The sequence below is a fragment of the Aptenodytes patagonicus genome, unplaced genomic scaffold (assembly GCF_965638725.1).
Source record: "Aptenodytes patagonicus unplaced genomic scaffold, bAptPat1.pri.cur scaffold_71, whole genome shotgun sequence".
Lineage (NCBI taxonomy): Eukaryota > Metazoa > Chordata > Aves > Sphenisciformes > Spheniscidae > Aptenodytes > Aptenodytes patagonicus.
This window is the reverse complement of record NW_027472020.1, coordinates 22,149-49,600: the sequence shown is the minus strand read 5'-3', so window position 1 is coordinate 49,600 and position 27,452 is coordinate 22,149. Positions and strand designations below refer to the sequence as shown.

Genomic DNA, 27,452 nt, shown 5'->3' with positions numbered 1-27,452 from the left:
GTTAGAAGCTGGGGCATGGGGCAAATAGAGATCAAACTCTGTGTTTTCCCAATGAGCTCTACAGAGGAGCGCCAACGATGGCTAAAACCTTCAGCCTCTGCCTTTTCCAGCACCGTCCCCGTTTGCTATTTTCATAAAATACCAAGTTGTGGCAGAAAAGCCTTGCTTGAAAAGACACTTCTGCTTTTATGATGAAGATGTTCAGGGCACAGGAATATTTTTCTTATCGCCTCTCTGTCACCATTTGCCATGGAGGGACCCAACAGGGCACTCCTGGTGCGCCCAGGAGACAAAGAGGCATAAGGCACTCTCTTTAGCATTTTCCCAGGGTTTGAAATTCAGGAGCAGACTGGACCTGGAGTGACAAGAGCTGCAAGTTTTGCTCAATCACTCCAACCTTCCAATTCATCCGTCCATCCATCAAAACATCCGTCCATCCATCCATCCATTCGCCAAACCATTGCAGGTACCCGCTCCTGCCCTATCAGCTACTCAACCACCTGTAACATCACAAGCAGCTGCAAAAGCAAAGGGCCTGATCTTGACCAATCAGCTAAACAGAAAAACGTGACACCACAACCATGTGCACAAGCCAGGGGCCTGATCCTGCCCTATCAGCCACATGCAAGATCAGAAGCACATGCACAAGGCAGGGGAACGGAATGGAATGGAATGGAACGGAATATTTTTCAGTTGGAATTGAGCTACAACAATCCTCTAGACCAACTGCTTGACCACTCCAGGGCTGACCAAAAGTTAAAGCATGTTAATAAGGGTGTTGTCCAAATGCCTCTTAAACACTGACAGGCTTGGGGCATCGACCACCTCTCCAGGAAGCCTGTTCCAGGGTTTGAACACCCTCTCGGTAAAGAAATGATTCCTCATGTCAAGTCTGAACCTCCCCTGGCGCAGCTTTGACCCATTCCCAGGTGTCCTGCCCCTGGATCCCAGGGGCACCTCCCTCTCCATGTCCCTCCTCAGGAAGCTGTAGAGCGCAATGCGGTTGCCCTCAGCCTCCTCCCCAAACAAGACAAACCCAGAGTCCTCCGCTGCTCCTCAGAGGACATGCCTTCCACCTTTGTTGCCCTCCTCTGGACACATTCGAGGACCTTCACATCCTTCTTAAATGGTGGGACCCAGAACTGCACACAATTTTCTTGGCTGCCTGGGCACACTGCTGCCTCCCGTTGAGCAGGACCCCCAGATCCCTTTCTGCAGGTCTGCTCTCCCGCCACTCCTCTCCCAGTTTATACTTGTGCCCAAAACCAAATTCCGTTTTATGAGGACAGCGTGTAGTTAGCCAGGGTCAACACCAAACCACGACTCCTTTCTGCACATAATAACTTAATACAAACTGACTGTACATGTTTATAGTGCAAAGTATTTTAGGAAGTCAAAGAGGCAGAAGCAGAGGGAAAAACAACTTGCGAAGACGAGAAAGTTCAACTCTACGGCCAGTGTTCTTTGCAGGCATTTTAGCTCCATTTCAATGTGTAGTCTTTGCCTAATTCAAGTTCAAGCCGGGTGATTTCCAGGACCTTTGAAAAACAAACAAAAACGCAGCAATGAGTAACTCTGCTCTGAAGATGTCTTGGTTTTCTGCAGCTCATAGAAGATGGCTGGTTCTTATTTCAGATTACTTCTCTTCACTATCTTAATTCATCTTTTTGGCTATATCTATTATATGATAATATTATTATATTTATTTTATTTTATTTTACAGTAATTATATTGTATTAAATTACATTGTATTACATTATATTCTGCTATGCTGTTACTATAGATTTTACATAATATTTTTCTATATTATATATTCCTGTCATATAATAATTATAAATTTTAATATATTAATACATTATCTTTTGCCTTCCCACTGAAAAGCAGAAATAAATGAGACTCAACAGAACACTGAGTTCTGTAGAAAGGGTGGTAAATTAAATTAAACATCGACTGATTTTTAGCTTGGGGGGATGTCACTGAACAAGTGCAACCATGACTTGTGATGAGACTTCATTAATTCTGTAGGAAAAAAAAAAATGTTGCAAAAGTACCCTGAGTTCTTACTTTTTAGATGTCAGTGTTTTTACTGCAATAAAGTAGTATATTTTAGAAGTTATATTACAGCCAAGAGGTGAACCTCCAAGCATTTAAGATCACATAACTAATAGCAACGACAGGATTTGCCTGTAAACCATCGACTTACCTGGTTTTGGCTGTTGTAAGACGCAACATGAGGAGATTGGATCGCTTCACCGTTCTGCGATACCGTCACCTCCTGGACGGTTGAGGTCACCCCCAAAATTTTAATTCGAGTAAACTTCAAATTATTCGGATCAGCATAACCACGGTGCAAAACCTTTATCTCTAAAATATTCTGAAGGAAGAGGAAAAAGCAAGTTAGTGATTTATCCTTGGGCAGTTACTTTTCAGGATATGCTTTTATCAGCCCACCTGAGGCTTACAATTTTCCACTCTTCTTCAATTTAAAAAAAAAAAAAAACCAGAAATAACCGCTTTAATTACGCTTTTCCTTACCAGCTTTCTGTAAGAGCAGGACAATGGGCGATTACTATGTAATCTTACAACTGCAAATAGCAGAAAAACCCTTTTCTCCCTTAGCAGTTTACTTGAGAAAGTCAAAAGAAATGAGAAATCGGAGCACTGAGGATAAAACAACAACATTTTGGCCACCTGGAAAACTAATGAAACAACACACCTTTTTTTTTTTTATTGCCATATAAAAAGCATTTCTTTTAAACCCATAGTCCGTATAATCACCGTCTAATTTAATTCCAGCTATTCAACGGCTTAAAACAAAAAGTTTAAAGCTGACACGCTGGAAATGCCAATCATTATAACAAGCACCACTAATCGCTGACTTTCTTACACAGCAACTGCTCCACGGTCGAGCTTCTGTGTTGAAGAATAATGATAAAAATTAAGAACAACGATAAAAAAGAGTCACAAACGGAGTCAGTAACTCCACACCAGCCTCTGTTCAAAGGTTCTGCTGCAACCTTTAAACAATTAACAGCTCTTAACGAAAACTAAACCATTTTTGCCCAACTAGATTTTCTCTGCTTTTCCCTCGGGCTCCTAACGTGGAGATTTGATAATGGCAGCGGAAAATACCATCCTCTAGTGCAGTGGAGCGCAAAACAAATCCACTGGGGTGTGGGAAGAAAATGGTTTTGTACTATTAATAAATAGAAGTTAAAATATTTTTATCGTAGCATCTATTTCACCTTTACCCACCTTTTTAAATTTCTGTCTCTGTGTATGCTTTGTGATGCACATAACAGTAGGTAGCACAATTGTTTTCTATACCTAGATATGTATATAATTTATAAATAAAGATGCGTATGTTGGGGGGAGGCGCTCAAAAACTCTTACTGCTGGGGATGCGTAGTCAAAATCTTTGGCGATCGCTGCCCCTACCTTTCTAAACCATTTGAAAGCACTTTCCTGGCTCTAACTGTGACTGTATTCCAGATGGGGTAGATTTTGTGTACAGTCACTTCTTTCTAGTCTGTCCAAGTACATTTGTGTCCTACGTGGATATCTACGCTTAACTGCAAGGCTGTAAAATACGCACGGGCTGCTTGGCTGAAATGTATTCATTTACATGGGAACGATGAGCAAAAATGATGCGGAACACACCGCTGGCAAAATATTGGCCTTATTGCCTTTCTGCGTTGATACGCGCTTTCGTTTTCTACAAATCCTTTTTGAAAAAAACTGGCGTTTTTCAGAACGACGAGAAATTATAACGGCAGGAATATACAAGAAACGCAGCGATAAGCTAAACTAGATACCCTCTGAAGCCAGCTTAAATTCGTTCTCAATACAACTTAACTATATTCACGGCATTATAGCGCAGCCCGGACACAAAACACTCCTAAATTCCTTCATATATATATTTACTTGCCCCCATTTATTGCAAAATTCGTTTATCCATCTGGGGTGTGATGTTGCCTGTATTACTTTTTTTTTTTTTTTTAAATTAACAGGGAGAGACCTGCAACGGTTTTCACAACGCTGGCTAAGAGCTGGTCCATCACAAAGGGTTAGTAGCGTGTGGGGATATCGAAACATTAAAAAAAATGCCAAATTAAAATACCTTAGTTAACATACAACAATAATCACCCCGGGTACTCAAAACCAGCGAGGTACCGTGACATACCCGATTAGCAGTAAATGAGGTCAGCAGATATACACGCTCTTCATACGCATCTGTTAAGAAGAAAGAATGAAGTAAAATGTATTTGCTGGTCACCTATTTTTTTTTTAAGTTAAATAGAAGAATTGTGCTGCGTGTAGTATAGCTCGTGCGGACTTCCTGCAATGTGTTGGTATGTTAAAAAAAAGATAAATCACAATTTTGTGCATTCCTTGCGATGATCTCAGGGGACAGCTTAGCGTTATTACAAGGATAATACACTGCAGGCGTAAAGGATAAGAGACTGCTAGATACGTCTTATCTGAAGACCATTTGAATTTATTAATATCGAGGAAATTAGTTAAAGCTTCCCACTTCACCTGTGGTTAGGTTCCCCACAGGTTTGAGAACAAATCCTTATTCTATACCTTGTCCTAGGCCCAGGGCACAGCTGAATTCATGCAAAATATATATTCTCTAAATAACAACATTAGGTTACTACTGTGCCAGCATTCTACATTTTAGCGGTGTTACTGTTTTACATTTTACTGTAATTTTAGTTTAATTAGTTAAGTGTAACCGGTTTACTGTAATTTTTTTTCTCTCTGGTTTGTGCTCCTGCTTCCTACGCCGTGTTGCACAACTACGGACTAATCCTGAAATACAACATTAACTGTTCGTGTCAGCGATGCGCTGAGCTAGAGAGAGGCGACGTTTATGCATTGTAGACTCTGAATTAGTTAATTTAGCGTGGAAACAAGAAACTTTGTACTTACCAATGCGCACCCCGTCATCCCAGTAAAGCTGACCTGCTGCAAGCTGACTGTCATTCAAAGCAACGGTGAGCGCCAACGGGTTTCTTCGGCTATGGAAGAAAAGAATATTTGTCTGGGCTAATTGCATTTTATCTTTCTCAACATAGGTAATACAATATCACTTCTATTACGGACATTGTACACAACTTAACTGAGCTCTGTTACCAGCCTTCCCCGATCCATAGCGTTACCGTTAAAGGAGGAAACCAAAAAAGGAGAAAAACCTGCCATGAAGTTGACGTGCTGCCATACTTCCTGATTCTCTCAGGACTGCTCATGTTTATACCAAATGGGAAATGCTTCCGAGCACAGTGTACATTAAACCAGAAAATTGGGCTTTTCCCAGGGTGAAAATAAGGAGTCCAGACAAATGCAGGCGCCGTGTCACTAATAGGCGATTTATTTGCCAGGCCACTAATTAAATATCGCCCCCAAAAAGCAAAAAAATGTTACATTAAATTGTAGTCATACCTGTAAAATGTAGTATTAGCAGGGCTTTGCTGAGGGAGGATGTAGCCGCCTCGGATATGGAGGTTGATATGTTCCAAAGGAGATGGTAAATTTCTGAATTGTCCCCTAAAGCCAAGGTACTCACCCTATTCATGTTTAAAAAAAAAAACACCACCAAATAAAACTTGGTCTCTGTTGAATTTTCCATTTTAAGCTTTTTTTTAGAATGAAAGTTTATGAATACATAAATACTAAGAAAGTTGTCAGTGCCAATCCTTCTTTAGTGCAGAACTACGTGTTTTCAAGATTACAATCTGAAATTCTGCATATATAAACCCATTACACAACACTTGATAAACGGAGTGACTTTTAAAGCCTGAGGCCGTAAAAATTGTTTAAAACTTTTGTCTTCCTCCACACCATCATTCCTAGAAAAGAAGTTCTATGCATCCTTGAAGGGGTTCAAAAAAAGCAAACATGGAAGCGCTTCAGTTACAGCTGTTATTCCACCTTTTTACTGGTCATGTTGAACAGGATTACATTACCACAAAGTGATTAGCAAACAAATTAGCCAAGATGTAATTTTTTACATCGCTAAAAACTCCTACTGGACACGTGTTGGTAAAACAGAGGTGGTGGAGTCACACTCCACCCCAGCACGCCGTACACCTGTGACGGTGGATACTATGGAAATTTTCCTGATCATTTCCATAGTAGGAAAAATAAATATACTAGAGTTTTTAAAATTACTCACTGTGTGGTAATCATACCAGCGGGCATTCGGCAGGTAAGCCTTCACCGCTACAGCACCCTGGAACGACACACTTTTGGTTTAGGTCTATTAAAGCCAGAAAGTACAGTTTAGTTCAAATCTCTTCCAATATTTTCATCCGTTTCTAGTATTTTCTCATTTCTTCCCCAACTTTTCTGATACTTCTATTCCTGCTATTTCACCTGGTCCAGCGCGGGGCTGACGAGCAGTGCCGGTCCCCACAGAAATTGCCTGTGTATTTCCCATGTCGTTTTGTCTCTCACAAACCTGCAAAGTAACAAAAGAGCGGCCGAGCCCTCGGGGTCAACCTTTCCCAAAGTGTTTCCTTGTTGAAGCCTTTTTTTCTCAGTAAAACTACCATTTCCTCAGCCGCGAGCATGCTACCACTAGTAACAGGCAACATTATTACCTATCTATTCATAATAGATAATAAGGGTCAAAAATTAATCCCTTTTTTTTACAAATGTATCACTTAGTCCTTGTCAAGAGTGTATTAAGATCCTAAAGTGAAAATCTTCAGGGCAATGCCACCTATTACTTAATTTTCACGTCTGCTGTTGCTTCACGTTTGCTGGCCTATACCTACGCACGCACTAGAATTTTTATTTAGGCTATTTAGATCACAAAACTTAAAAAAAAAAAACAAACCACTTTTGCTTGCTATCAGCAACAGCAAAATTAAGTAGTGGCCCAATTACTTTCTGATTTGCGCTGCTTATTTTTTGACAGGCGCTTTGTCAGGATCAAGTCTCAGATTACTCAAAATGAGGCCGGGATGACACGCTGACAAGTCAGTGGGGTTTAGTGGAAGACAAGCATTTTTAGATATTAGGCTTCACCTTTAACATTAAGGCATTGATCAGCCTTTGGCACGTATCGCCCCTTCTGACCAGGTACCAATGAAGGCTCACGTCTCTAAAAACATGTCTTTTTTTAAAAAAAAAAAAAACCAACCTGCTATAAACCCCCCCCCTTTTTTTTTTTTTTTTTTAAAACCTGCTATATCTGTTTGGCCAAAATAAGTCACCGTGCCCTGCAAACGTCTCAAAACGGGCGTCAAACCCCCTATTTTCTCCCCCCTTTTCTGTTTCTCTGCTTAAAGGTTTTGCCCAGCTGTTTCTGCGGCACGTGCTCTCTGATTCTGCGTTTATCCAGCACCAGGCAGAAGGTATTTGCTGAATACCACTAGGGATGATGAGAATGAGCTTCAAAATCGATATATGAATTATGTTTCTAGATAAGACAAAAAAGTCGGCACCGTGGGGAACAGAGCCCTTGAGGTGTCACAGCGAGCCGATGCTCAGTGTGCGTATTCTCCATCCCTCGCCGGTTTTAAGAGAAAAATTGCTGTAACAGGGAAAAACCTTTCTAGGAGGCCGACGGAAACCCCAGGGACTTCAGTAGGAATTCATTATGAACGGGGAAGGAAGGACCCCACTTACTCGTGGAGCAGAGGGCGGACGACGGTGCTGCCGTGAGCGTTGGCTTCGTGCATTAACGTGTACAAATAAGGTAAGAGGGTGTATCTTATATTTAGCACTTTCCTGGAAATGTCTTCAAATGTGGAATTCCAGGCAACAGGATCTTGCCTCTAAACAAGAGAGAAGAGTCTTTTGTTATTCAGATGGGATTGTTTTGTTTGGAAGAGACGGGGAATAAAACAGAATTTGCTCATATTTACAACGGACCTCACCTTCAGCATCTTTTCTCTCATCTTATTGCCCGTAAGACCGTGTAATGTAGTGGCAGTAACTGTCAAACATGCCTCAAAATCGACATAGCGAAGCAGAGCTGAGGAGATCTGGGTGGAGCCTTGCAAGTTCCTTGTTCTCCTCTAATTTAGAGTGCCTTTATTTAGTTCTCTGTTCTTTAAGGGAGGACAAATAGCTCTGCTCCGCTCGACCTAAAGCTCTCACGAGGAGAAACATGCTGTGTCCCTTATTGCCATTTTTCCAGTTCTCTCGTTTTACAGCTCCCTATAGTACAGTCTCCTGCATTTAGACAGTTCTTTTCATTTATTCTGAAAAGAAAGACAGTATTCTATGGAAGCGGGCAAAGTACAGGAATTTCAGACACTCGGGAATCTCATTCCCCTGGTCCCTTTTCTGATTTGCTGGGAAATGAAGAATAATTAGGGATGACACCGGCAAGGTCCGTTTTGCCCCTTTAAATGGGCTTAGCCATAAAAGTAATTATGGTCGTCTCCAAAGTGTGGTATGTTTAAATGAAAATGGCCTGCGTGTAAAAAAATACTAACTATTTTAGTCTTGTAGAGTTGGTATGTTTAAGTAGAATTGGACCACATGAAAAATAATGATTTTCTTCTTGTAGATGTGGTGCGTTTACGTAAAAATGGCATAGATGGGGAATAAAAAAGTGTAGGAAATGGGGAAAAGGTGGGAAATAAAAAACCTCGGTCGAAGCAAACGCGGAAGGCGCCCACCTTGGCTCCCTTCCCGTTGTGATTCCTCGAGTACGGGTAAAAGGCACCCAGCTCCATCCATCGAGCACACAGCTCGTACTCCGAGTCTCCGAAGAAGCCGCAGATATCTGCTCCTGTCTGAAAATTTAAAAAAAACACCCCACATCCGATGGCAATACTCTACGTTTTTGTTAATAAAGATAATTGAAATAGAAGGTGATAAATTGGGAGCTTACATAAGATACGCCAAAGAGACTAAACTCCATCATACCTGCAAGGAAAAAAAATAATTCAATAATAACAACTGTGCTTTTTTATTTGGTATGGTGAGGGTTGCTTAAATCATACAACTCAGGATAAAAAAGAAAAGTATTTACAGAATTCCCCCAGGAAAGCTGTTCTTAAGAAGCAAAGCAGCAGATTTCAAGCAACAGGGAGAGTGTGACGGGAAGGTGACAGGGGAGGAACTTTGAGGACAACGGGGGTAAATAGGGACTCAAATTCATGCAATCAAACCCAATTCCTACAGAAACCATGAAGACTTTCTTAACAGGCGATAAGAAGGAAAACAGTCAAGAAGAAATTGTCCAGAAATTCTGATTGCTAAACTGAGTAGCCCTTTTTGGCTAAAAACATGCAATTATTAGGAAGGAAACCAAGAAGAAACATGGCATAAAATTGCTTATAGGTTGTGTTGACGTACCGATGATGGATTTATCGAGCTGATTCCAGGCTGCTGTGTTGTCCCCCAGCCAATGTCCTGACCACTTTCCGCTGCTGGGGTAGGTTGAACGGGTGATGACGATGCCTCGCTCCTTTGTGATATTCCGCAAGGCACTGGGGTCGGACGTGGGAGAAGAAATGGACGGGATGAGAACTAAGGTAATTGTAAAAGGTCTTATGCACGCCTCTGAAAATAAAATTGGCGGCTTATATTTCTGTAGGAAAGCACTGCTGTGCTGTCCTTGTGAGTATGAGCAGCCATAAACCTAACTGAGATGTGGTTTTTATTGGAATTCACTATGACCCACATATCGGCAGAAACTAAGAATTAATTGTCAACCAACTCGTAGTTACTGGCAAAGGGAGAAGGCGCTAAATTAAGGATTTCCAGTTAAGGCTAATGACTTTATGGAAAAACAGAAGGGTAGCCCAATTTAGACTTTTTTTTTTTTTTAAGGGTTACATGAGCTGGTGCAGGGCACATTAGTCCGTTACTGCAATACCAGAAAATTTGCGGCAACGATTAAAAATGATCCTAACAAAATTCAGACCAAGGAAATAGTAAGGGAGAACAACAGAAGTCCTGGGAATATTAGCCCTGGCAGTATAGCGTTTGTTGCCAAAAGGGTATTGGAACAAAAAAAATAAGCCTTTGAGCTGTCATTGTTGCAAAGGAAATAAGATTATTTGAAATAGCCAGCACAGATGTGTCTACAAATGATCATATTGAAGTTGAGGTTTTTGTCTCAGGGTAGGAATGGGCCTCACAGCGAAGAGCCGGTTGATGGGATATGGCATGAGCCAACCTTCTGGTTTTATTTTATTTGGCTTTTCCATAAGCACAAGAGTGGCGTGGTTTAGGCCAGGGGTTAATAACTGTTCAAGGAGGTGCTGAAGGGAATTTAATTTTCTTTTTTTCTTTTCTCCCCTATTCCTCAAAAACTAAATAACATATTTCAGTTCCTCAGAGAAGTCTTGGACCACCACGGCAAGAGACTTGTAAAGGTAACGAAGTAAAAAAAAAAAAGTTTAAAGTCAAAGTAAAAAAGAAAAGTCAAGAAAAGTAAAAAAACAAAGTAAAAAAAAAATTAACTGAGGCAGAATTTATGCTGCTTAATTTCTCTGATGATGATTCTGGCACTTTTTGCTAAAACATATATTGTTGATCTATGTTGTGTGCATTAACTGTCTGATTTCTTAGGAGAATTCCTCTGCAATCTGTAAAAATTCACAAAAAATACTAGTTAAAGCCCTGCACTGATGAAATCGCTTTGTTCTCTCGGTACCTCCACCACAACAGCCTAAATAACTGCTTCAAATAAGGTACTCGCTATTTTTCCACAGGATTTGCAGCTTTTGGGACACTCGAATTCCTGCAGAAACATCCTGTTCACTTAAATTCCCTCAGTAATGAGACGAGACTAACGTGGCGTGATAACTTCTTCCAAGGTACACAGTAAGTCTTCTGCTCTCTTTTATTTCTTTGCAATACATTAGCATATAGAATATATAATACAATATATATAATACAATATATAATATAGTATAATACCGTATAATATAATACAATACAATGTAAGAATATGCTATATGATAATATATTATTTGATACTATATGATAATGTATTATAATGATATAATCTATGATGATAAATAATGTTATGATATACAATATTATCTAACATAATATATTATAGTGCTTCTTAAAACAGAAGAAAATATTTCTTCACAGACTTCATAGTCAGAGCCAATGATACTATTCCCTTTCATGTTCAATTGCTGTCTACAAACAAGAACCAAATTCCTTTAGATTTGGCTGATAATACAATAATAATAATAACTATTGTTATGTTCTTCCTGTCTTGTCAGCTGCTAAATGTAACATCCCCTCAGTCAAAAAAAAATTCAAGTAGACTTGATTTTTTCTGTATTTACGCTAGTATTAATGTTACCAAGGGGGTTGAGGTCATGGAGATCTATAAAGAAACACCGTTCCTTGCTTGCTCATTAAACTGGAAATTAAACGTTGGTTTATTATCGTTACAGCAGAAGTTATCAAAAACAGGCTACAATATGATTCAGTGTGAAATATATCATAAAATTTGTCTTGGAACTGAGAAAACAATTTCTTAGAAGGAAAACCCAGGCACACGATTTAAATTTCAGCCATCAGTTTTCCCTTTTCAGTATCATTTCATTTATTTTAATGATATTCACTTAATGGCTGTATTGTAGCTTGTATTTTAAAAATCTATATTCATTTTCCCTCCCTTGTTGTAAGGCCAAAAGAAGATCAACACTATAAATAAACCACATTATCATAGAAACAGGTGGAAACAAGAGTTTTTGTGTACTTGAATTGCTCGAAGCACTTGAGACGGTCATTGACTAATTGTTTTTGATTGATGAATCAAAGTGTTCAGAATTGTTCTCAGTTCAGGGAGACAGAAGAGTGGTTTGGGGGTGGGGTTTTTTGAGTGAAATTATTCACTTTTAACTGAATTGAAGAACTGAAGGTGTTCAGACGAAAAGAAAAATTATGAGAAAAAATTATTTCTGGTAAATAAACTGGTGAATTTTTCATCATGAGAATATAGACACGAATATTAATTTGCAGCATATTTTGGAAAGAACAAAAAAAAAATGCAGCTTACTCGAGGGTGGGTTTTGTTTGTGCCCATCCATAAAGGTTGTGGACATTGTAGTGACTGACTGGGGAACCGTCTGGGAGATACTGCTGACCTTCCATGCAGAGCGTTTTGAAAATCAATCCCTCGGATCTAGATCCTAACTCTGTTGGAAAGGGAAGGAAGACACTTGTATTTTAACAATTTACATCCTGTAAGAATTTTAACAAGTTACTTTTTCTTTTAGTTTGCATCATCTGAGCAACCCGATTTAGTTGAAGATGTCCCTGCCCATGGTAGGGCGGTTGGACTAGATGACCTTTAGAGGTCCCTTCCAACCCAAACTGTTCTATTATTCTATGATTCTGTGATCTTGATTGGTGTTCACTTCCTTTTATGTATTTACGTGGTCATTTATTTTATTTATTTCTTTAGAAAACAACATTTTAGATTTTCTGAGGTTGGATTTCAGAAATCTAGGAAATGCTGAAATTCAATTTCAGAAATTTTTGAAATGCTGAAGTTCCTGATACTCCTGCGTAAGTATCTGGGTCTGCAAGAGAAATAGTAGCTCAGTTATAGATGCTCTTACTGAAGAGGATCAAAGAGTAAACAGAATATATCCGAACTCAGAAAATATTGCAAATCTTTCTAAATATGACCGTGTCAGCCATATACCCAGAAAACTTGGGGGGGGGAAAGTCTGTTTCTGAAAACTCTGAGAAATGATATTTAAACACATCAGAAAGCAACAGAAGTATTCTAATAAAGCATTAGTGAGTTATTGCCAATTAGTCCTACTCTACACCCTGCTAAGAAGACCAAAGATTGCAAGACCGTGCCTCAAATTAGGCCTTATAATTTTACATATAAGTAACTAATAATCAGAGGAGGCACAAGGATATTTTTAAAAGTTTTAGTCATTAATTGCCTTTTTCATCTGGGAAAACTATGCAAAACCCTGAAAGCCATAGCCTTGACCATGTCCAAAGCAAATTACCTCAATAGAAAATAGATACCAAAGTCTAGCAAAAAAAAAAAAAAAAAAAAAAAAAAAATCTTAATTTTCAGAGCTGCCATGTGGTCACTATCCTCACCAACAAAGACTGCATTTAAGAGTGTTGTTCTTCCCCAAAAATTGGTCAACTTTCTGTTACGGGTTCAGTTACGGATTTGGCTACCTAATTTTAGGCATTTATGCCAAAACTAGCATGTAAGAAGTTCTATACAAACCAGAGTGACCCAAAACATTTACATTGCGTACAACAGTGATCAGACTTACGGGGTACATACGGTGGAAAGTTTAGCTGTTGATTTCTACAGCCACCAACGGCACCGTTAACGAAGCTTGCAGGTTCGTTCATGTCCTGAAAACATAAAGCAAAATGCCAGATGAACAAATTTCTCTGAAATTTGGGCAATTAGTTCCTTTCAGCTATTTTAGTTTGTGCCCCTAATATTTAATTCTCTTTGTCAGCGGGCTGACTGAGTAAATGAAATGAACAGGAAAATTCAGATTTTCAGGACCGCCCAGTGCATTTCTTTTTTAATCAATATAAAACAATGGTTCAACAGATAAATTTTTCTGACGAGCAATTCCCTTCACAGACAGGTTCTGAACATCTCATCTCCCAGAGAGTGACGCATCGAATTCATAGAGATTAATTGAAGGCAGAGGCTTCAGTTTTAAGTACTTATTTATCAGTCATATTTCCTGAAAAAGGCAGGTTTTCCTCTGTGTAAAATTGCAATCAATACAGAAAATATAGCTACAGATATGTAAATTACTAAAATCTCTGAACTTCGTAACGATGGCTCTTGTCCTCGGTGCCTGTGGTCCTCTGGTTGCAACAGTACACCAGAGCTGGGGTACGGGAAAATACCAAATATTTTACTGCATTTCTAGACATTTGGGGATTTCCTCTAGGAATACGCTAATATTTAATAGATTCTACAGGTATTGCAAGTTCACTTCATTTAAGAAGCAAGCTAAACCTGTTATTTATCTCATTTTGCCTCACAGAAGTAGTAACGGTGAAAAATAAGTCTCTCATTGCCAGAAAAACCCTCCAAACTTTAGGAACTTACAGAAGAAAAACAGCACTGCAAAAGAGCCATTAGGCAGGTCAAAAGTAAATAATGAAGAGTTGAGAAAGTAAAATTTTTCAACCGGCAAAAAAAAGAACAAATAATGACGCTGTTAACAAGAAGAAGGATTTTTAAACTTTAGTCAACCATTCATGATATTTAGCATTAAACGTCTGGAGGCCCAGAACATTGCTGGGTTTTGAGGTGTTGAGAACCAACCTTAGGATAAAAGGATGCAGAAAAATGTCAGAAACAGAATAATTTTTTACACTCACAATCCATAGGCCATCAAACTTCAAGCTTTTCGATGCATTGTGTGGGTTTGTGTAGACTTCAGTGATTTCTCTCATCCACCATTCAGTTGTGGAATTGCGGAAGAAATCTGGAAAAGCTACATACGCTCGGTAGAGCTGTAAAAATAGTAGCAATAAAAAAATAAAGCTTAGAGACAGGACTGAAAGCAACCCACTACTAAAATGTTGGAATTTGTTCTTAAAAAATTCATAGTTTCGTTACAGTTTTTAGATGTTCTGGCAGAAAGGCTGGACAGTTTCTGCAACTCACTCTGATGTTATTTAGGTTTTTTTGATGTTCTGGTAGAAAAGCTGGTCACTTTCCGCATCTGTCGTCTTAGATAAAATTTTATCAGCCAGTTCACTCCTGCAAACCTTAATGAATTTGCTGCTCCCTCTCTATTTGTGTCAGTCACCAAAAGATAACAACATTTACCTCCACTTGCGTTTCCCAATCCAGTGTGTTATTAACTTCTACGTTGGGAAGATCTGGCCAGACCTAGTAGGAGGAAGGAGATGTTAAAATAATCAAATTTATAAAAAATTAATATCAACAGCAATAAAGCTTTGCTGCTACATAGTCCAATGGTGACACAAACTGGAGACATTTCCATTTGTAGCACTCAATGTGTCAACTAAATTTCAGAATGTACGTGATATTAGAAGTCTTCTCCCCAACATCTAACCTGGCGTGATGCTTATTTGGATAAAATAATCAGCTTTTTAAGAATAGCACCTTTGCGTAGATGATGTCATTGGTATTGGGCCATTTTATGAAGACATCCTTCTCCAAACCTCTGGTGAAGGCGGGGTAATCGGTTTCATTACCAGATATGGCTGGATCCTAAAATTAAAGGTAATACAATTTTACTTCTATGCTCAAAAGACAAACGCAGGAATGCTGTTAAATGTATTCTGCAACGACATACTGTAATTTAGAACGAGAATTCAACACTCACCAGGATTAGGATAAACCTCATTCCTTCTTCTTGTATTTTATTAATTAGAGCTGGTAATCCAGTGAAGCGTGGGCTAAGGGTGAAGTCCAGTTGCCGTTCCATATAATCAATATCTGCATACTGGACATCCTGCAGTTCACACAAAAAAAATTAAAATAAAGGGCTTTTTTTGTTCAGTTCCTGAATGACATCATCCATCAGCAAATTCATCATCCATTTGCAAAATTAGGCAAACCACTGACTTTTTTTTTTTTAATGTAAAACTGGAATCTGCTGCAGTTTAAAGCTCAGGTTATCAGATGAACACACTTCCACAACCTATCCAGTCTGAAATTCAGCTTTCACCACCATATTTATTGTGAAGGCAGAAATTCATACACGCAAGCAAAAAAACCCTACCCCTGCGTTTGTGCATATGTATAAATATATGTCGATATACACATTGCCTACAATACGTTTTACTACACACTGTCCAGAAACAAGGGAATCGGTTGCGCCATACTGAAATAATTTCATGTTAACTACCTGTAAAATGAAAGCCATGCTTAATTTAGATCATACCTAAATATACCTATTTCATTAGGTCTAAAGCTTTCGCAACTTTTCCAAAAACAACCCATGCCAAAAAGTAGCTTTCCCAGTACAGGACAACGTATAATGCAAATGAAGTTGCTTTTGCTTCCCTCGTGTTTCCCTGTAACATGCACGGAAAAGTTGAACTATGACATTAATCACAGCGTTTCTTTTACTGTTTTAAATTAGACAATACCCCAAAGCCAGAAATTCAAGTGCCATTGCAAGCTTTAATGGCTTTCAACGTACATAGGGGATCCTGGCTGCTTTCATATCTTCCACCAACTTGGCGATTTCAGTGTCATTTTCATATCCGTAGCGGCATAACTGGAATCCCAGTGCCCAGTAGGGTGGCATGACTGGTCGCCCAACCAGCTAAAAATGAAAAAGAAAGAATACTTACTGCAAATAGGTGAAAACAGAAGAAAACAAAACCAAAACAAAAAAAACCCCACCAAAAATCCAAAATACTGCCCCCCCCCCAAAAAAAAGCAAACCAAACCAACAAACAAAAAAAACCCCAAAACACTTTGAATTTGCAATAGGAGAATCGTACTGCAGTGTATTCCTGAACGACGAGCTCTGGTGTTGGGCCCAAAACCATGTAAAAGTCCAGAATTCCCCCAGTTGTGCGATACGTCAGAGCAGGTGTGGGCTGGAAGGTCACATCTGGAAAATGAAGGAAGTGCAAGAAGGCAACAAATGCCTGGGTAAGGCAAAAACTGAACACTGAAGTAAAATACGTTGAGAAAATAGAGTGATTTTTTCTTTTTTTTTTACCCATTGCATTGCTGTTAAGCAAGAGAACTCCATGGGCGTTGCTGTCTTCTTCAAGACCCATGTAGAATGGCTGGAAACCATACGAATTCATCTTGTACTGCAAAATAAATAAAGTATTTTCTATTGGAAAGACATAGTAAGCATTCAGTTATTTGCATCTACCAATAAATTATCCATTATAAATAACGAGGTTAATAAATGATCAGATACACAATGGTCGAGCGTGCAACAAAAAATCTTGCATGTTGAACATGCAACAGGAAATGTTGACCAGGAGCAATCATTTTCAGCTTCAAATTTTGAGGTCAATCTGTTTCTGAGTGCTCAAGGTGTGGAGGGAAGAAAATTTATTTCTAGCTTTAAAAATTGTTAATATGAAATCACTTCCCTAGGAGAAAACTTTATCTTCTTTTGAAATATTTCCAGGTAGCCTTTATCATCGAAACAAGCTGGTGACTTTCTCTTATTTTTCATTTACTCAGAATGTTTCAAATTATAGCTATAATAAGGCACCGCTATCCCATGATTAATCCCTTGCAAATTGCCAATATTTGTGTTAAGCAAAAAACAACACATGGGTATGCCGAAACATAGAATGTTTGTGTTTGACTCTGTAAGTCCTAATTCAGTCCCAAAGTTGTAGGACTTTGCCCAGGTCTGACCCAGGAGGACAGATCACAGAATCACAGAATGGTTTGGGTTGGAAGGGACCTCTGAAGGTCATCTAGTCCAACCCCCCCTGCCGCGGGCAGGGACATCTTCAACTAGATCAGGTTGCTCAGAGCCCCGTCCAACCTGGCCTGGAATGTTTCCAGGGATGGGGCATCCACCCCCTCTCTGGGCAACCTGTGCCGGTGTTTCACCACCCTCAGCGTAAAAAATGTCTTCCTTCTATCTAGTCTGTATCTCCCCCCCTTTAGTTTCAAGCCGTTCCCCCTTGTCCTGTCGCAACAGGCCCTGCTGAAAAGTCTGCCACCATCTTTTTTATAAGCCCCCTTGAAGTACTGACAGGCTGCAATAAGGTTTCCCCGAAGCCTTCTCTTCTCCAGGCTGAACAACCCCAACTCTCTCAGCCTTTCTTCACAGGAGAGATGTTCCATCCCCCTGATCATTTTCGTGGCCCTCCTCTGGACCCCCTCCAACAGGTCCGTGTCTTTCTTATGCCGAGGGCTCCAGAGCTGGAGGCAGTGCTCCAGGTGGGGTCTCACCAGAGCAGAGCAGAGGGGCAGAGTCACCTCCCTCGACCTGCTGGCCACGCTGCTTTTTAATGCAGCCCAGGATACGATTGGCCTTCTGGGCTGCGAGCGCACATTGCTGGCTCATGTCCAGCTTTTCATCCCCCAGTACCCCCAAGTCCTTCTCGGCAGGGCTGCCCTCAATCCCTTCATCCCCCAGCCTGGATTGATACCGGGGGTTGCCCCGACCCACATGCAGGATTGGCTATCTCCATAACCAATCAACACTGGTTGATACAAAGCAAAAAAGCAGAAATTCCAGAAAAGAAAGCAAAATGGGGATTTTTTTTTTTTTCCCCCACTTACTCCAGGAGGTTGGTCCCTGCTGAACATTCCCCAAGTGTGCCAGTTCATGTCACGTCGAAACATGGTGTGTTCAGTTTCGCCGAACCCATACAGATATTGGGATGCCAAACGGGTAGAAATCTGAATGAACATGTCACTGAAGGTGAAAGTCGGTAGCTGAGAATCCCAGCTGAAAAGGAGAATAGAACAAGACAACAGCAATTTCAGCACTGGCCGTAGCTGGTGGTCCCCCTTACAAGGCCAACCCTTTTTCCTCTAAAAATCTCATTATTCACAGGAGTTGGAATAAAACTCTTACGGTTATCAAGAAAACTTAAGCAACATTAAGACTTTTTTTAGACTTTAATTTTTTTTTTTTACTGTTTAATGTATTTTTTTTTAGAGGTGGGGTTTTTTTTGTGCAGAGTATGTTAAAATATTAGGTGTAAATCAGCTTTTTTCTGTTAAAAACTGAGTCACAATCTGACAGTGTTCTTCCAATGACTGCCATAGACATGGGAGGCTGAATTATGGAAGGAATAATTTACTCTGGTTGGCAAAAAAGGAACTCAACTTGCAATTAATTTTTGATTACTTTACAGAATGGCAAAAAGAATATTTTTAATCAAAAAGCATAAGACAAAAAAACAAGCAAACAGACAAACAAAACCCCTTCTTAAACAATGCTGTGGTCAACTAAGGGAAGTAGAAAATTGTTGTATCGCCCAGGTACTTGGGAACGGCACAAAAACCAGTGTTTGGAAACGTCTATGCTTTGTACTTGAAGATGATGCAGAGGACTTTTAGCCAGTATCAAAGTATGAGGTGGCAGGAAAACACCTTCGCCAACGTGGGCAAAAAATAGGGTCTTGTTCAGGTCACCTTCTCCATCCTTCCTCTGGGTTAATATTCTCATACTTACGCAAAGGTCAAGCAACCACCGCTGGAGCAGAGTTTAGTATTTGACAGATGCGACGATTTTATGGGAAGGACACAAAAACTTCTCTCATGGCATTTAGAACAGACCGGACAATAAAATGTTTTGGCAGGAAGAAAGGAAAAGGAAAAAGGAGAAGAGAAGAAAGAAAAGGGGAGGGGAAGAAATAATGAAATGAAAAAGGAAAGAAAAATAATTAAATTAAATTAAATGTATAAATAAAAAAATGGAATTAACAGAATGAAATGAAAAATGAAATAAAAAAATTAAATGAAAAATTTACATGAAAAAATTAAATTAGCAAAATGAAATGAAAAAAAGAAATTAAATAAGCATGGCTTACATCACTGTCCCTGTGCTTCTGCGTCGAACCTGGATGCCGAATGGTTTGTTCTGAACCGTTACGTCATAAAGTCGATTCTTGACTGTGCTCTCTGGGGACTTGGGGACATTTAGCGGTACCGGCACCTCATAGCGTTCATTTGCATAATCATAAATCTATCCATGGAAAATTAATTCATTTCAATGTACATGGAATATGCATAAATTAGCAAGTTACATTTTCAAGAAATCAGGATAAAAATAGTGAAAGCACCTTCTTGTATTACTATTAAGTGATAGAAATTAATCTACAGAGTGGAAGACTCTGAGTCGGACACAGAGAATTGTTCGATTGTTTCTTTCCAGTAACAGTAAGAAATCTGAATTACTTGAAATGGTTGCATAAATTTGCTGAGATAAGTGTTTTCTTTCAATATGTATTCTTTCTCAAATTCCTTCAAAATATTTGGGTTGGGAAATAACGAACCTTAAGGTTTTCTTTTGGGCCAGGAATGACTCATTTAATTATTTAAATATATTGATTCAAGTGTATTTTTATGTACGATAAATAAATTTCACCTTTTTGATTGAATTTTTAGCCAGCCTTAAGAGATTTTTCTTCAGGTTTTCTGTATCATAGAAGTTGGCATGAGTTGATTCAAGACTCAGAGCAATAGAAGCTATTTGGTTAAAAGGAGAAACTTATTTGATGACAAAGCATTATCCATATAACGCAAAATTGACTAGAAACATTATTCCCTGAAATAACACTATTTTGACCAGTGGAACAATACAGGCTCAGAGAAATTATGCATTACCTTAAATTGCAGCATATGGTTGTTGTGATATTTCACCTCCAGGCGAAGGGTACTGATGGGCAACATTGATTTCCCGTAGGCTTTGAGACTGCTCTTGTTGAAGGTGAGATTGGCCGTCACACCTGATGACGTGTATTTTACATCAGCAACAGAATAAGCGTTGTCAGGGCCGTTGTAATAGCAGCATGGAACTCTTAAACTGGAGGGATCTTCCTGCGGATGGAAACATGTGGCTGATGAGGGAACTGTTTGATTGCTGACTTTTTTTTGATTTAGCAGCAGGAATTCCAAAATTCTTGTTTTTACCAGCTAACTAGTTAATGTAGAATTTTGCCCCAAACTTCATGCTGTTACTGAACAATAAAGAAGCAGTGCTGAACCCACTGATCTCTATACTATTTTAGCTATAATTAATTAATTCAAGGCTGTTCAGTCCTGTCTGTATCATTATAAAGTGACAATGATCTAGTATTCCCTCCGTCTATGACCTTCACCTCAATCCCACAAAAAAAGACCTTTAAGTCTCTATGGTCTCCGGCTGTGTTGGACACCTTCAAGAGGATGTTTATTAGCGCTGTCAGATGTGAGCTCTCCATCAGCTTTTACATTTTTTTACTCATACAAATTATCTTTAAAATACCCAGTGGGAGTTGTGGTTTATCTATTGAATATCTCCTGATAGCAAGGTCAAAGTAACTTTCCTTTTCTTCTGTAATTGAATATAAACACTCAAGTTATTCTGAAGTTAGATGTGCTGATGTTGGTTAATGCATTATCTTCCGACCTCTGAATATTTAGGATTTTTCCTGCTTATTTGTAAAAAAGAAACTACGCCTGCTCACCTCGTCTTTATTCCTAGTGAATATTCTTTCATCTTTCATCACCAAATTCAAAGCCTCTTTTGACTTAAGAAGGGGTTTTAAATATATCCAGTTCACACCTGACCAGAATGTGCTGACGAGCCATTTCCAAATATCTTAAATTATAAAAGTGTTTCTAATAACATGACAAATTCAGGGAAATTTATCAACCATTTCAGCCTGTTGTTCCTTTAGGAGTGGCTACCAGAACTTCATCCTGAGACGACACGTCCAAGTTTTAAAATGAAGATTTTGGGAATGATGGACTAATGTCATTTGAAGGAAGACTCAAAAGAGCATTCCCATCAGGGCACAAAACATCTATTTACAGCCATGTGATATCCAGAAATAAAAACTATCCGGTAAAAAGCTTCAATATCAGGAATTATGATTTGGGCATATCTGATAGACAGGGACACAACCAGTTAAGTTCATGGAAGGATGAAACTTTCCCTGACGTTCAAGGATTTCTTCTTATGCTCAATTCCAGAGGAATCAGGTTTATTTAAATTTATTTATTTATTCTTTGTTATTTACTTAAATTTACTTATTTTTCAATTAGTATAAGAATAGGATAAAGCAGAAAAGCACCCCCAAAAAACAAAAAAAGCCTTGCAGGTCCCAGCTGCAGGGGCAGAGAGTTGCGTGAAGATGGTGATCTCAGGTTTATTCTACTTTTTCTAACCCTAATATTATTTGTTACCATCTTTCAAAATATACCAGCTTTTTTGTCTATTTTTCACATACTTCAGAAGACCAGAAGTTGTTGAAAATGACATTAGTTTCAATAAACCACCTATTTTTTTAAGTCCTTCTCTCTCAGAGAGAATGATAAATGAGTGTTTCTTTTGTGGAAAAAAAAAATACAAAAAATAAAGTTACAGTTCTTAACATGCTTCTTCCCAATTTGGTTTTCACAAATTTTTGCTTACAGTCCAGACACAGCCGAGCTGTTCACATTTTTCCTTGGAAGCGTTCAGACCGGGATGACAATTGTATTTTTCGTTGACGCTGGTTCCTAGCGTCCATCTTAATGAGTACGATTTTCCCAGCTCGAGCTGGAGTCCTTCTATGAGAGCAACCTATAAATATTAAACAATAAAGCACTATTAAGTTCTACCTCCCATCAATGTTTTTTTCAGATCCTTAAAAACAAGAAATTGCCCTACGCGGCAACTTGCGCCAAACTTAGCATCTCTCCTGAGACACCCTTATTTTTACAAATTCACGCATCTGAAATTCCTGCAAAGAAGATCTGAAAAAGATCTGATCCCGCAAGTCCCGTGGAAGCACACCGGGGTGAAGATAAGTGCACGGCTCTTTAGCCTTTTTAAATTAAAATGTAAGTGTTTAAAAAAAATGTAAATATTATTTACCCTCCTACAATATCAATTAAAATCCTAAAGCTGTTCCTCCCCTTAGAAATTGAATGCACCTGCATAAATAAATGCAAAAAAAAACCTTGTGTCGCATGTGATGTCTGACGGCAAAATAAAAATCCACCCTCTTTAGCGTAATTAACATTATTAACATAATTAACGTTGTTATTATTAAGGTAAATAATGTAATCATACTTTTTAATAAAATACATTGCATATACTGTGGCATTTACCATAGTATTGACTACTCTCCTTTTCAATATATAAAATACAGGCGGTACAACTCCAGAGATGTTTCATTCCAGTTTTCCTATTATTATTTACCTTATCTACAGGATTATAGGTGATATTATGAGAAGAATTTTGCACGTCATTGTTCTGCAACACAGTAACCGACACTGGTTCTTGGAGCAATCCCAATATTTTGATTTCTTCAAACGTCAGGTTGCTTGGATCAGCGTAGTTGTTGTTTGTGACATTCATTTGTAGAACGTTCTGAGGAATAGTGAAATAATTGCATTCAGTTGCCAAAATTTCTCCCGATTTAAATTGACAAGCGACAATTTTTTTCTATGTTCTATATAGATGATTGTTACGTATATTACATGTGTGTCTGTATTATATGCACAATATACGTATGCATATTCACTTTTCTTGACATAGAAAAGCCAGGCTCTGTTCAATTATATTTAATAATATTAGATGAGTCCAGCCTCTCGAACTGTGCCATGGCTGTCACGTACACCAATATAAAACTTTCTTACTACCATAAAAAATCATGATATAGATGCTCTGGGTTCTGACATTTTCTCACCGTAGACATTCAGCTACATTTTTTTTCCGATATACACAGATTTTTGTCAACTTTTCCAATTTTTGAGACTCACAAACAATCCGTTCATCTCCTTTCTTATCCTAACTGCTACTGATGCTTTACAGTTTTTCTGCTCTATAAATTGTCATAAACTCTACATACTTTTTTGTGTGTGTTCTACAAAGTAGCAGGAACTGGGGAATCTTCAGATATTAAAAATAATTAGTGCAAGAAAAGACAAGTATCAGATTTCCGTCTTGGTCAAGTGACAATACTTTGACTCTTAGACTTTGTCAAATACTTCATTTTTTTAGTAAATGTTTTAGGAAAATAGGGAGGGGAAAAAGGAATAACCATAGAAAGTATTATTGTTTAAAACTGGAAATTAAAATTAGAGCCTTTAAAAAATATATACTTACATTGGAAACTTTAAAGTCATAGGAAATGTAGGATTTGCTGTTAACAGTACCTAAAATGCGGAGAAAGAAATTACAGTTGCAGTGCAGAATGAGACGGCATTAGAAAAGGAAAGCTAGAAGGCCAAAAAAATGCCAATTATCATCATTACAGTTGCCTTCAAAAGCTGACCCACTGAGCAGCTGCGGGACAAACAGCAACAATCTATGAAATCCTAATTATTTTTGAAGAGGGAACAATAAGTGTTGATACTTAGCATCCTGCCAATTCAAATCTTTTGTCAAATGGATCCAGGGTGTCAATATTTTCCTGAAATCCTGATTTTTTTGGTAGTCTTTTTCAAGTTCAGAAGTTACCTACCGAGTCATGATGTTATATGCTGCTGGGGGTGCCAGAAAGCCACCTAACCTGCCCATTTTTGTCCCTTTCATTGTGCGTATTTCTTTTTTTGTATTATTCCTGGCCTCAGAAAACTATTTCTTGTTACTTTTGATAGCCTTTCCTAGCTGTCTGTCGTAATCCACTGGGCTTTTTCCAATTATTTTTCTCTTAGATGAAGGACTATAGACTCCAATATATATTAATGCCAAATATGTGCCATTTTACTGTATACTTTTGGTGTATTTTAGTAATTTGTCTTGGTCTGCTTTCTAAGGTTAAGGAACTTCTCCTAGTTTCTAATCTACAATTTCAGTATAGCTAAATAAAGCTCAAATATTTTTCCCATTTTTTGGAAAACCCCATTAAGTTTCCCATTCACAGCAGCCTATGGAAATAATAGAATATGAATTAGAGATCAGGTCCACCTGAAAGGCAGTAGCATTAACAGGAATATGCCATAAAACAAAGCCCTTTGCTCTTAATATTACAGTTGGTTGCAAATAAAGCAATAAAATCTGTCAAATAAAAGTGATCATCATCATCATGTAATAATATAGTAACAATATAGTAATAATATATTAATAATAATAAAAAATAATCTACTTTTAATACAAGCTTGAGTGTTTTATAAAACGTCTTCCAAAAATCATTTCAGAATAAATGTTTAAACTGCTTGCTGTCTTTTATAGAAAAAGTATATTGAAGGACAAAGGCTTCGAAAGCACCTGAAGGATTTAAGTATCCAAAGTTATTTGAATCTAATGAAAACTAGATGCCTAACTGAAGCCTCAGAAATACCTTAGAAAATTCAAGGTTCTTCATTTTCCAAAAATACCTTCACCTTAAGATTGAAATTAAAAAATCACAGTATTTTTCTTGGCAAGGGTTTTCCATTGCTCTGGAATCACCTCTGCTTTTCTTAGACACACCTGTATTCTGAAGGTATTTTCACACTAAGAAAAATGCATTTAGCCTAAAATTCAAGTTTTTTTACTTGGGTTGAATTAAGGTATTACACTAAACTTTTTTCTTAAAAGGATGTAAATTGTTTGATAGAAAAACACTTGGCAGTTGAGTAGTATCGATCCCAGTCCATCACAAGAGGTTGAGGGGCTTTGGCCTGATTATTGTATCGGAAAAATAAGTTTTCAGGCAGCTATTAACAAAAAATGAGGTTGGAAACAATACGTGTAGCCTGTTCAACTTACTCAAATTCACGGATATGCTGTGGGAACCAAATGCCTAAACAAATTTTGGGTTCAATACCACACCTTTTGAGTTAACAACATTGCTGCTGATTTCCCAAGGGATTTAACTAATTCCAAACCGTTCAGTAACTGTACGAGTTTTTCATCTTCAGCTGAATCTTCTTGTGAAACATGGATTATGTGTGTTCTTGTACCCATTAAAACTCGTTTGGGTGCATAACAGAAAATATATGAGTTGTGACAGTGCGGTTTAACAGTTAGGAACATTTTCTGTATGTAAGACTATTGTGAAATCTGAAGAAGCAAAAAAAAAAAAAATTTAAGATTGCATTTTTCCACTTGATGGTGAAAAAGTAGTAATAGCTTCTTACATATTTAAATTTTTAAGTTTTTTACATTAAAATATTTAAATTTCAAAAATGTTTTAAATTTAAAAAAATTATCCTCCTTCCATGAAATCAGTTCAACAATTCAAATCTGCAAGTATTAATATTTCGGTTGTTATTGTTGCTTCACTACGACAGTCAATAAAGGCCCACCTGTTGATTCTCCATCATCCCAGAATAACTCTCCAACTGCTTCGTTATTGTCATCCAGTGCAACGATAAGCCCCATAGGATTCTTACGGCTGGGGGGAAAAAAAAAACAAACACAATTTTACATGTATAATAAATATCTAGGCAGTCATTAATGTTCATATTAAGACTATAGCGTTCAACAGGGTTTCAAAACTTTGAGAATTGTCTGGCATTAGTCCCTGGCTGTCCAAGGTTTTCATGTTCAATGATTTTTCATGCAACAGAATAAAATCCATAGCGAGATTAAAATGCTACACGAAAAAACCCACCTCTGGTTAATCATTAAACATGTTTTGTCGTTAGTTGTGGCAGTGAGTGGTGACTGACAGTTATTCCCAAATTTCAAGGTGCAAATGTTAAATATCACTAAATAATACTACTACTACAAATACTACTACAAATACTAATAGTCATAATGCAATATTGTAATGTAATAATGTAATACTAATACTACTAATAAAAAGTAATAATTACAATGATGATGATAATAATGCTACTTTTTTTTTTCCTGCAACCGGGTGGCCTCGAGTCCATTCTTGAAACCACGTGTCATAACAATTTAGTGGAGAAAACGTTCAGTCTGGAGATTTACCTCGCCACTGTTGTGGTGGCCGGCTGTTGGAACGGGAAGATGTAGCCTCCTCTCAAGTGAAGCCCCATTTTGTCTGCGGGAAGGTACATATCTGTCCACTGTTTTCTCAACCAGATTTTTGCACCCTAATTAACAGGGATGAAAAAGGAGGAGTAGGTTGCATTACTCACCGCTGCCTTAAATCCTGAGTTTTATCTCAATTCTTCCTTTTAGTCAAAGGTTTCAGCTCTGTGAATACCCGTATTGCTGCCGATGGTCACGAAAGTCAAACCACCATAGACCAGAATGCTATACAATGCTATATATAAATCAGTAACTCTCATTATTTAATTTCAGCTTATTATATCAGATTATTTATTTAATAATCAACCCAGTGAGAGCAGGTCCTGCTGGGATGTCTGAAGCAAACTGTGTCCCTTTTCCACCAACTAAAGCCACGACCACAGTGGGAAATTTATTTCCAGAAATGACATTAGGAAGAGTTAATGGCAAACCCCTTAGTGCATTATTAGTAATATTATATTTCTCTTTTTTATACACACACACACACCCCCTTTGCTTAAGGTTTCGTTTAGCCTTGTCTTCCTAAATCCTGAACTCAACCCACAGCTATGTGACCTTCTCACTTGGACATTTAGAAACAGTCACTCAATTATCCTACTCACCGAATCATAATCGTACCAGACTGCATCAGGGATATACACTCGGATGATGTCCACCCCCTGGAGTGGGAACACAGAAATTACTTTCACATTTGAACCTACATTAATCCAATGTGGAGGGTTGACCTTGGGTGGCGGCCAGGTGCCCACCCAGCTGCTCTATCACTCCCCTTCCTCAACTGGACGGGGGGGAAGAAAAATACGACGAAAATAAGCCAACATAATAAAGTTGACAATGAGAAAACTATCAATATTTCCCCTCAGTTTTTGGTTTTCTTTCACAGTTTTCTATGACAATGCCCAA

At 38.3% G+C, this 27,452-nt stretch overlaps 1 protein-coding gene across 2 annotated transcripts in view; it reads right to left on the bottom strand.

Annotated features, from left to right (window-relative positions):
* Nucleotides 1-1,344: 1,344 nt before the first annotated feature.
* Nucleotides 1,345-27,452, bottom strand: part of LOC143173365 (maltase-glucoamylase-like) — a 47,103-nt gene continuing 20,995 nt past the window's right edge. Inside the window, exons 21-49 of one of the 2 annotated variants that reach the window (XM_076363590.1) lie at nt 27,152-27,208; nt 26,487-26,611; nt 25,856-25,944; nt 23,730-23,779; nt 22,821-22,991; nt 22,050-22,199; nt 20,258-20,470; nt 19,462-19,616; nt 18,203-18,371; nt 16,662-16,758; nt 16,438-16,550; nt 16,131-16,256; nt 15,309-15,437; nt 15,086-15,193; nt 14,786-14,848; nt 14,332-14,466; nt 13,251-13,335; nt 11,996-12,134; nt 9,322-9,455; nt 8,855-8,889; nt 8,640-8,756; nt 7,639-7,787; nt 6,379-6,463; nt 6,179-6,235; nt 5,446-5,570; nt 4,936-5,024; nt 4,184-4,233; nt 2,204-2,374; nt 1,345-1,538 (exon numbers count right to left, since the gene is read on the bottom strand). In XM_076363590.1, coding sequence (XP_076219705.1) covers nt 1,476-1,538; nt 2,204-2,374; nt 4,184-4,233; nt 4,936-5,024; nt 5,446-5,570; nt 6,179-6,235; nt 6,379-6,463; nt 7,639-7,787; nt 8,640-8,756; nt 8,855-8,889; nt 9,322-9,455; nt 11,996-12,134; nt 13,251-13,335; nt 14,332-14,466; nt 14,786-14,848; nt 15,086-15,193; nt 15,309-15,437; nt 16,131-16,256; nt 16,438-16,550; nt 16,662-16,758; nt 18,203-18,371; nt 19,462-19,616; nt 20,258-20,470; nt 22,050-22,199; nt 22,821-22,991; nt 23,730-23,779; nt 25,856-25,944; nt 26,487-26,611; nt 27,152-27,208 — 3,249 coding nt within the window. In that variant the 3' untranslated portion in view covers nt 1,345-1,475. Of the gene's footprint in view, nt 1,539-2,203; nt 2,375-4,183; nt 4,234-4,935; nt 5,025-5,445; nt 5,571-6,178; nt 6,236-6,378; nt 6,464-7,638; nt 7,788-8,639; nt 8,757-8,854; nt 8,890-9,321; nt 9,456-11,995; nt 12,135-13,250; nt 13,336-14,331; nt 14,467-14,785; nt 14,849-15,085; nt 15,194-15,308; nt 15,438-16,130; nt 16,257-16,437; nt 16,551-16,661; nt 16,759-18,202; nt 18,372-19,461; nt 19,617-20,257; nt 20,471-22,049; nt 22,200-22,820; nt 22,992-23,729; nt 23,780-25,855; nt 25,945-26,486; nt 26,612-27,151; nt 27,209-27,452 lie in introns of those variants that run through there. The other variant, XM_076363591.1, reaches the window with a different exon arrangement.